The 10,869-nt window shown below is 44.5% G+C and overlaps 1 protein-coding gene across 1 annotated transcript in view; it reads right to left on the reverse strand.

Annotated features, from left to right (window-relative positions):
* Positions 1-4,824, reverse strand: part of LOC102308391 (insulin-like growth factor-binding protein 5) — a 12,578-nt gene extending 7,754 nt beyond the window's left edge. The window contains exon 1 of the mRNA XM_005925769.3: positions 4,128-4,824. Within this exon, the coding sequence (XP_005925831.1) occupies positions 4,128-4,461 (334 nt within the window). The 5' untranslated portion in view covers positions 4,462-4,824. The remainder of the gene's footprint in view (positions 1-4,127) is intronic.
* Between the last annotated feature and the right edge of the window lie 6,045 nt (positions 4,825-10,869).

The raw sequence follows: 10,869 nt of genomic DNA on the forward strand, positions 1-10,869 counted from the left end.
TTTTGTTTTTTACCACAAGTGCAAGTGAATTATGTTTTGACCTGCATGTCCTGTTGTTTCACTGGGATTTCTGTTGTTCGGCCTTGTGCACGCTCTCAATCAGCTTCTGAATATGCAGGAAATAACACTTCCCATGGTATTGTGCACGCAGAATATGTTCATTGCAATCAAAAAGTTTCCTGCTTTTCTGAATGCATGGTATAAATAGCAGCAAGAACAATTCAAGGATTATAAATTGCAAAACAGGGCCTATGAGAGGATGCAAAAGCTTTCAAAGAAGGAAATGCTGCTATAGGTAAGCAAACTTCCTGACCTGTTTACAGTTTCCGTGACGCTAAACGTTCAGTTTTATGTTGCAGAGCGTTCGAAAAGTAAATTATTAGAGTAAGGCGCATGGCTGCTCTACTCTACATTGCTAATTTTGGTCTGAGGTCTCATCCCATATCTGAATTTGGTTTTCAACAAGCCACATGGACAGACGCAACCTCTTTTTGGGTCACCATTACCACAACACAATTGCTGGGTGTGACGACGTTCTGACTCCCCAGTGGCAGAAGAAGCTATTTTGGCGAGCATCAAGCGCTGTAGAGTGGATGTACTGTATAGGGAGAACGAGGGGAGGAAAAGAAGTCCACAGTGGATGAGAAGCTAGCTGCTTCTTCAAATCAAAACTGAGAATCAGTCTTCGTACAGTTTAAAGAAATCACTACATGGCCGTTTAGGAGAATGGAGCCAAACTTTTTAGAAGTTTGTTGTACTGCTCACTTTAAATAGTCCTCTATAAGGACAATAATATGATTATTGGTCTAGAATGTAACCAGGTTGGAGTGGAGTGAGATTAGAATATCCAGATCAGGCCTAAACACATGTGACATCATCATAAAATCCTGCACTACAGTGAGAGTTGATTTCTTTCACAACTGTTGCCACCGGCAGATTAGGTGTCAGTGACCGGTAAGCTGTACAAATACCACTGTAAAATTTTATTGGAAGAATTCAAGCAAGCATGCCAAAGAGGGTATTTGCTTGCCAGCAACAACTCCAGTGGTGTTGACTCTCATTCTGTACCTGGAAAAAAAAAACTCAGTAGTATCAGTGTCTCATCGGAGAAATCACTGCGCTATCTTTTGCCACGAATTGCGAGCTTTTCAAGTGGTCATGTGATATCTTTGGAAAATGATCTTTCCAATAACTCTGCCTAGCACCTGCAGCACACGAGCTGCAGCATGGTAAGCTTTCACTGCACTGTCTCAGATGTTCAAGGTGAGATGGATGGAGAGCCGCATACAGTCTTTCCTTTGCCTGTCATGAAGCTGTGAGGCAGCTGGAGTCACTCGTGACCGGAGATATATCTAACGTGGCATGCCTTTATGCAACGTACACATTAGACAGAGTACGGTGGCTGGTTGTCATTAGTCTACAGTTGGAGAGAGTCAGCGTTTGCATCATTTTCTCAGCTACAGCCGAATAACCCGCCGTGCCAGGGACGATGTGAACGTGGAAAAAGCAGATGGTAATGCTCATGAATTGAATAGCATTCTAAAATTATGCGACAACAAGTGTCACCGAGGCTGAAACTGTCTGGCAGTGGCTGAAAACTGCATCTACACACACATTAAGGACCCGGGCAAATGTAAAAGTATTAAAGTTGTCAGTAAAGGCAGCAGGTTTTGTGTTGCTAGGCTAATAAGGAGCATAGTATTTCTGTCCATGTGTAAGAAGAGTATTCTGGTTTTGGAACCACTCCCTAATCATCTTTTGTTTCTTGGCAAGGAGCAATCTGTTAAAACATAAGGCCTTTTCAGAAGCTTGAAGGACGGGAGGCCTGCTGCCATGAAGTCATATCTGTTGGCAAGCTTTCTGGGGTCTGATTCACTCACAGGGGGCTAACAACGTCTAAGTGCCCTGGGAGCACATACCACCTCCTGTGCCTTACAATCCAAGCCACTCCTGGGATCACAGTGCAAGAGCAAAACATGAATTAATGCACTGCTGGGACATGAACCCAGACGCAGAGTGATGGCCAGGATTCTTGTTCTTTAAAAGGGAGGGGGGAGTGGGGGACTAGAGGATAGCAAAGATTCCTCCCCGCCATTGTTTGACTGTCCCAGTCAGTATTTAGTGGGCCGCAGCTCTCGTGGCCTCACGAGTGCGGTGGACACTTGAGCTCCTCCTCTCTGTGTCTCTGTGTTTGCCTTGCTCAGCTGGTACAGCGCGCAGACAGCTGCAACCCCACACGACAGGAAACCAGAAGCTCACCTCATGAGCTCCCGTCCGCAGAGCTGTTTGACAGAAGGCCCTTCAGAGGAAAGAGCGTGCCGGAGGCATTCTGCTGAATCATTGCGCTGTGACTGAGAGCCCTGCAATGAATGCACCGCCCGGGGCAGGAAAAGATGCTCTGGTTACCTCCGTGGACCAACACAGAAGCCAGGTTCTGCTTGTGTGTGTGTGTGTGTGTGCGTGTGTGTGTCGGCGCAAACCAAAGTGAGACAAAACTGCCTGAGGTGTCATCACATGCAATACACACCCAGAGACCCACACAGCCCCACCCAAGTATATGTGGCAGCAAATACGCACAAACTTGGAAAACAAACACAAAAGACTACATCATTTCACATACTGACTGAAGCTTTACCAAACCTGTGATTGCCTGAGTGTTTTGTAACGGCAGTCATAGCTGGACCCATAGAAGAGAGATGAGGGGTTGCTCACAGGGTGGACATAACCTCATGACTCCATCAATAGTATAAATGAGCCCAGTCGAAGCCTATTTTACAGAGTGAGGCTTGTAGCCAAAACCTTTGTGGTTTCCACCTACTTATCTAGTTGTTGACAAGCTGCTAAAACTCTGAGTGAAGGTGGACCTGTCTGCTTCCCTCAGAAATATCTTAAATCATTCAAGACTGTTGGCCCAGCTCTCCTTCTCCCTCCCTCTCTCTCTCTTTCTGTCTATATCGGTCTTTCTCTCTTTTCTCTCACGCACACAGATTTAGTGGTAATCCGACTCGAAACACCACCCATAGGGATAGCCTGCAGCCCCAAATCTGCCTAAATTCTGCTTTAAAGAGATCCAAAGTTTATAGAGTGCCAGCTCATTTTGTCTCATACAGTAGAAGCCTTCGATCGATTTCACAGTTTAAGCAGTTGGACGGGAAAGGCGAAAAACAGAGAACAGCTCTGGCGTGTGGATGGAAAATCGAGGGCTTTGACAGACACTTGTTAGAGCTGGATGTTAAAGGAGGCTGAAGCATGAACCCTATTTTCATCTGAATATTACTTACATAGAATAAACCAACATTCAGTCCACGGCCACCTTTCGTGCGTGCGTCAAGAGACGCGTAAAAACTGTTTCAAAAAGACTGTAAACCTGTAAATATTTTAAAGCGGGGACTGTCTGGATCATTGTCAACCACTTTCGGGTTTCGCTAAACCGCAGTCTGACAGCCACTGCCCCGCACTGCAGGCGCAGCTCAGCCGGGACACGCCATGTGCGTTCACCACAGCTAAGAGTCGATCCCGCAGCAGATTAACCGGCACCGGGCGACACGAGCGGAGTGTTTGTTCACGCCGTGTTATTATTGTGGAGATTCAGCCCTTTAAAACTTCTGTGTTACAGCTAGATGCTCAGCCTGACACCAGAAGGAGCGTGTGTGATCTGCGCAGAGAGCCGGAATGAGCTCCTACAGTCAGTTGATTCAAAGCGGTGGATAAAAGTTAATCAGATGCCACCTCAAACCATATGTCAAACAAACGCGCCGGTACCGGCTGCTCGCGCTCCAGGGCTCTGCGCTTCTTTTGCATGGCAGAGAACTATTTCGGGTGGTCTAAGTGAGGAGGGAAGAACTTGGGGAAAGGGGTTGAATTTCATTTAAGAGGGAGATTTTTGCATTTAATAAAACAGAGCAGGCTACTGTGCTTTTGGTTGGTCCCTCGGGCTGCAGGAGCCTTTCTCAGAGTAACACACGCTGGATCCCGGCGTGGGACAAGATGTCAACAAACACTGATAAACAGAGGAGAGAGAACACCCAGGGGGTCCCGATGCAGACGAGAAGTTACATTTCTCACACATTTTAAACCCATGTTCGCTCCCAAGCATGCATTCAGTCACCCAGCAGTGAGCGTCTTACCTATGGGCGGGTGGGCAGGTTTGTATCCTTTCTCGTTGGTGCACAGTCCCCTGCCGTGGAGAAGGGCGTGCAGGGGTTTCTCCTCCCCGCTCCTCGGCAGGCAGCGGAGGCCTTGGGCGCACGTCCCGGTGTAAACGCCGCACGCCTGTCCCTCAGACAGTGCGCACGTTAGGCAGCAGCCGCAGCCCGGCTCCTTGACCAGCTGGCAGCCGACCGGCACCGGAGGACACATGGACAGCGCCTTCTGGTCACAGGGCTCGCACGGAACGTATGAGCCCAAGCACCCGGACAGCCCCAAGATAAATGTCACCAGCAGGCAAAAACTCAGAAACATTGTTGGCGTTCTCTTCAGCTATAGCTTAACCTCAATGCGAAGAGGAGGGGAAAAGTAGCTTGGTCTAATGAACACAATGCCTCAGTCAGATAATCCGATTTTTACAGTTAAAGCCAAGAGTCTTTATCCAAGAGTGTTGCTATCTATAAAAAACATTAATGGTAAGGTTTTTTCTGTGAACGCTGCAGAAGGACTTTAAAGGACCAATTAAAAGTACGTGCGCTATTTCCCCCCCCCCGAAATGTTGTCCTCTGCTGGAGCAAAGCAATTCTGCGCACAAAATCTCTTCCCCCGTCTGTTTGGACTCCGGTACTTTCTCCACTACAAGTTTCTTGAGCAGACTGATCAACTTGAGAGCAGCCTTGCCTTTTAAAAAACAGCCCAAACCCCTAACTATGAATACGCTAAACAGCAGGGAGGGGAGGCGCACTTGTTCCGCAGTTTGGCACGCGGCCAAACTTTTTTTTCAGGAGCAGGAGGATCGCTCTTTCACCCTGAAGGCTGAGCTGATGCCGAGGTGCAAGAGGCAAAAGGCAACAGCAGCCCTCATCAAAGCATTTCAGCTAGTCAAAACCTGTAGGCTTCTGTACTGCCTATAGATTTTTTTTTTTAAGTAGTTCACATTTGTATTCTGTAATAAATTCTCACACTAAAAAACGAAACAGGGAGACGGATATTTCAGCTGTTGATTCTCAGAAATAAACTCTGGGGAAAACCTCACACAAGATTTTTGGCGCCAAACAAAATGGGGAAAATACGTTTTTACGCGCAAAAATAATCCATTCTAACTTGTGAACGTTTTATCCCGAAAACTTTTGTTCAAGCCTCAAGGAAACATCGTTACCTTACGTTACATAACGATTCCCCGCGGTCATAAAAACGGGATCATCGGTAACCCCCTACTTGAGTCATAATGCTGTGTGTTTGCCACGGGGTTGGATGGAATATCGTCAATGCTGCGTTCAGGGTGGAAACCGGGGAAGGTGCGTGATATCATTACTTAGGGTTATAAAACGGTTGGAACGGTAACATTTAGAAGATTTGCCATTTTTCAATCCAGTTTTACCCCCCCCGACACACACACACACACACACACACACACACACACACACACACACACACACACACACACACACACACACACACACACACACAAACACACACACACGTTTAGATATCACTCACAGGGATGTGCCACAGGGATACCTGCTCCACTCTAAAGCCTGCACCTGTTGCTTCTACTGGGCACCATTTGTGTTAGAAATATAGCCAGAAGGGAAACCCACCAATGTGCTCTCTCTCTCTCTCTCTCTCTCTCTCTCTCTCTCTCTTCAGACACACACACACACACACACACACACACACACACACACACAGTCATGTTTTCGAGAAAGAAGAGTCAGAGAGAGAAGGGGAAGATGTCACGAACTCTGGGTTTGAGGCTGACAACTGAAGTGTAGCCGCCTTCTATTATTTTATAGCCTGTATGCAGAACAGTGCCTGATTGCTTCAGCGTGTGTGTCTGTGTGTGCGTGTCTACCACATATGCACTCTCGATCACACACTCGGGGCTGTTATTCCCATCTCTGCAGCTTTTAGGACAGATTTTCTTTTTTTCTTCACTACCAGCAGAGAGTCAGGAAGCCGTGTCGATTTTCCTTCCCATATTCACTCACCGCTTGATAAACTGGCCCACAATCATTTCCTAAACGTGGCTATCGGTTTATCTCATCCTGCTCCTGCAGGCTGAGGATCCACGGAGGTGATTTGTTGTTTAGGTGTTGAACACTAGAAGGCGCTGTTAGCAGTCACAAACTCCACAGGAGCTCCCTGATAACGTTTGTGCTTTTGAAATCTCTATTTGCACATAACTGAAATCATGTCTTTGTTCCAAAGGCACAGATTATGTGGTGCTATGGTATTAGTGCATATGAATCTAAAACAAAAAAGACTACATCAATATTTATTTGTAGCCAATTCTTAGAATTTGTGCCTGGATTACATAATCTCACTTGCATGAAGCTGGATCCACCTCGTTTTCTCTCTAATCGCTCTGGTACGTGTGATTTGTTTGCACCTCATAGTTAGTGTTGCACACGTTTAGTGTTTTCTTTGCTTCATTTCAGCCGTGATTGTTTCAAACTTGGTTTACAGAAGATGTTGAAAGCTTTCATAACCACTGTTTTCCCCCATGGCTTTTTCTCTGGTTTCCCTTACATGCCTCCATCAGTGTTATCGCCCTCACATCTCTTGCTTTCAACCATACACATCTGAAAACGGAGTGAGCTTTTTTTTCTGTCAGAGTTTGACACAAAGAAATAAAAGCAGGGGGGGGGGGGGGAGGGTGGGCACAAAGGACTCCAGAAGCCACAGAAAACTGCACAGGGTGAACTGTGATGGTTAAATGTCTCAGTAGTCAGCTCCAGGGCGAAGAGCTGCGGTGAGTCAGTGTTCCCTCCAAAACCAACAGGAGCGGCAAAACCCTGCAAGACATAAATCTGAGCTCCTTTAGTCAAACCAGAGCAGCGATAATGAGCCGGATTAAGATAGTAAAGCAGAGTGGATTAATGATGCATCCACTAAATCTCAGCTGGGCATGAGACGATGGATGAAGAGAGGATGACAAATTACAAAGAAAATATGCTCCCAAAACAAGCCCCAGTTAAGGCTGTACATTAACATATCATCACTGCCGAGGGGACACGATGTTCCTGTTCTTTTTTCCTTATTTTGCTCTCATTCTTTTCTCAATGCAAATCCGGGTTCCCCAAAGATCTGTTCATGCATCAATCCATCTGTTACTCCCTCTGTCCCACCCTCCTCCTCCCCATGCATCATTCTGACTTAAAGGAGCAATAACAAAGTTTGCACAAAGTGTGCAAACCCGTGACTAGATGTCTTCTTTGGGTGGTGGTGTGTTTTGAATGCCAGAGGACTCATCTGAGAGTTTCCCAGAGTGCATCTACACTGCTCAACTGCCAGCATTTTCTATTGCTCAGCACTGCAACTGCAGTCCAAGGGATCAAGCAGCATCTCAGAACATCTCAGCAACAGATGCTTAAAGCTCTGCTCTCACAATTATTTTTTTGTTCAGAGGCATTTCTGTTGGATCTCAAGTGAGCTTTAGGATTGATGAGTTAAAATTATACCCAACCCCCACCCACCCCCATATTTTAAATAAGCATGTATTCATAAAGGTTGGTGTGTTTAATACATTTTCTTGGAGTCACTGAAATTGCTTTGAAAATCCTGCATGTGTTGCCATCTAGTGGTGGAATTATTCAAACCATAACTGTGATATGGTATTGTACAAAGCCACAGTTGAACTTTTTAGTTTCTTTCTAAGCACTTTAAGGATGCGGCATTCACACCTATGGCAGCTTCCTAATAACTAATTAACCTGACATGCATGTCTTTGGATTGCGGGAGGAAGCCGGACTACCTGGAAGAAAACCCACACAGGGAAATGGAAAAGGTGCAAACTGCACACAGAAAGAAACTAGAAGGTTGGAATCCAGATCTGTGCTTCTAACTAAGACATCACTGCGCAGATGATGGGCGTGACTGGACAACTTAAACCTACAGGGGTCAGTGCAACAACGATTCCAAACCTTTTAGTCTTTCTTGAACAATTTGCACCAAAACGAACTTTTAATTTCAGGCTGTGTGGATAATCAAAATGTGTTTTTTCAACGCAGCCTGTTACCCTCCTCCCCAACACAGCAACAAAACACTGAAACACTGTCTGAGCAGTTTTATACCTTAAGATTTCTCCTCATCTCCACATACGTTGTCCTCTGGGCCAGCTGATGCTGGCCCAAGCAAAAATCATTTCAAGACATGTTTCAGGCTTCACATGGCTCCCTCTGGGGCTCCAAAACGCTTTATGGAATATGTTAGACACATGCGGATGTGTCTGCCACAGACCGGTAAACACGTTTTGATGTGCGCAATTTTTGGATCAGCTGAGCTGTAACAAAGTTTACAACATATCAGTTACAGTTTTTCAAATTGTGTACTGTAACCACAGCACAGTTATGGCACTTTGTACAATGGTTTAATGGTTTTTGCACATGAAACCCTTTGACTAAGTTTCAAACAATGACAGTAAAAGAAAAGGAAACTTTTTGGGGACTTTCTATCTACATTACACAAGGCATAAAGTTATTCAGCTTTTTATGCCAACTGGCTTAATTTGCATGGTGCTTATATAAATTAAAGTACTGTCATTGTCAGCACTATGTGCCACGTTCAGCTCTTGTAGCGTACATGCACACAGTGTACATATCAAATGTTGCTTCTGCTTCTGTGAGTTTATGTATGTCTAATAGTGTGCGTATGCACATGTGCTCCAATTTTATGTTTATGTGCTCAAGTCGCTCTGGATATGTTGTAGACGGCGTGTGTGCGTGAGTCTTTGTGTGGGTAGGTGTATTTGTGTTTTATGTCTTTGCGTTCCCCTTAGATGGAAAATAACGAACAGCAGAGAACGCAGCTCGTAATTTTTCCTCTTCCACTTCATCAAGTCGGCACTTTACATATACACGCGAGGAGTGCGCGATACACAAACACTCTAGTGCACACAAACAGTTTCACTTCCAAGGACATACAGAAAGGTGTTGTTGTGTATATCTGTTGAGACCAGACAGCGTGGCTCCAGGAATTAACCTGTTAGCATTGTCAGCATTTCAAACGTCCCGTCTGCACTGTGTCATTTAAACTGCTGAATAAAACTGGAGGACGTTGAGTCAAAAATCAGTAGAAAAAAAGGAAAAAGACACAAGGATGCAGGGACGAAGAGAGCTTTCCATTTTGCTGAGCTCATTAGGAACTTTGATTTAAGGAATAATGGAGAAGGTTGGGTTTATTTTTTAGGAAAGCAATGGATTCTTATGCTACAGGGAGCCACTAAACCTATTTATTCCATTTGTCTGGGCTTCAGTTGTCTGGAACACTTTAATATCTTATTACCCATGAATGCTGCTCCAGTCTTTTCTTCTCTGTCAGGAATAAAAAAAATATTGACATTTTGGTGCCTGACTTTGGTCAAATTTTAATAAACCATATTGAATGTCAGCGCAAAATATGAGCTATTGACAGATCCAATACCAAAAAACTGATATCAATATCGGCCTTGAAGCATTTAAAACCATTTGGAAGATGACTGGAAAGAAAAGCTGGTGGTTTTAGCTGTATATATCCATTGGCTCAATGAAAGCAACATGCAGATAAATCTTAGCAATGTGGTTTATTTTTCTAAAAGCATCCACTCACTGGAAGTGTGGACAAAGCTTTTAATTCACCAAATAGTGAGAAATATTCAGCTCGTGGCCCCTTGGATCGCATCTCCCGATAGTTGACTGTGTTGCTATAGTGGCATTGTCAACAGCACGGTGAACTTTGGGACGATGATCGCCCCGCAGGTTTCCATTAACATCGAAACGCCTGGATGTGACCATGAGAAGACCTGCATGATCCTGTAACGTGAGTCGGTGCGAAGGCTTATCTGAGCGCTGTGATGGAAACTCTGCAGATCGAGATAAGCTGGTGGCGTAAAACCCTACACAAGTGGTACTCTTTTTATAGTCTATTAATGTATGGTTGGCCTACAGCATTTCCAAAACAAAACCCATTTAGAGACAGTCCTGCTTTGAGGACTGGTCTCGTGCCAAACCATTTGCTGGAAATGGCTAATCTGGGCTTTGTTAAAAGGTAATGTATTTGTGGATGGTTGAGGATGATTTACTTAAGGCTGCATTTCTCATTGCCACCTGCATATTCCCTATCATATTCCTCATGCTTTTAACTGACAGGGCATCTTATGCAACCGACCTCACAAAAGATGTTTGTCTTTGTTGATATGTGTACGTGAATATGCGTGTTTGCATAAAGGCGGCAGGCCGGGTCAAAAGTGACTAATCAAGCTTACAAATATTTAAATTGTTTTTACATCAAGTACTCCTCGAGTATTCTTTAAACACTTTCAGACACTTTAGTTAGTCCGTACTTAGCCAATGCTCTCATGCAGAATGTCTCAGACTAAGATAAACATTAAAAATGCTTCGGCTATAAATTAAATGGAATTCCTTCACTGGCAACATTTCAAGCAAAAGCACAAACAGCTACATACAGAATAAAACAAAAAAGGCACATCCATCATCAGTGTTTGAGCAGTGCAAAGCTGAAGAGCTAAAGATAAAGATTTCAAACTCACAGACTGACATTCCAGTTCACTGCACTATGGAACAGAGGTGTGTTTTATTAGAATAGCTAACAGCAAATGTCAGGGTGGAAATGGTGTATAAGCAGTGAATTGGATTTATATAAAAATGTCAATCTAATGAATCTAAAACCAACAGTCTAGGGAAAACGAAAACTTTCCCAAGCAAGCTAAATGTCTGTCATTCA

The sequence above is a fragment of the Haplochromis burtoni genome, unplaced genomic scaffold (assembly GCF_018398535.1).
Source record: "Haplochromis burtoni strain Fernald_Lab_line unplaced genomic scaffold, NCSU_Asbu1 Contig_87, whole genome shotgun sequence".
Classification (NCBI taxonomy): Eukaryota; Metazoa; Chordata; class Actinopteri; order Cichliformes; family Cichlidae; genus Haplochromis; species Haplochromis burtoni.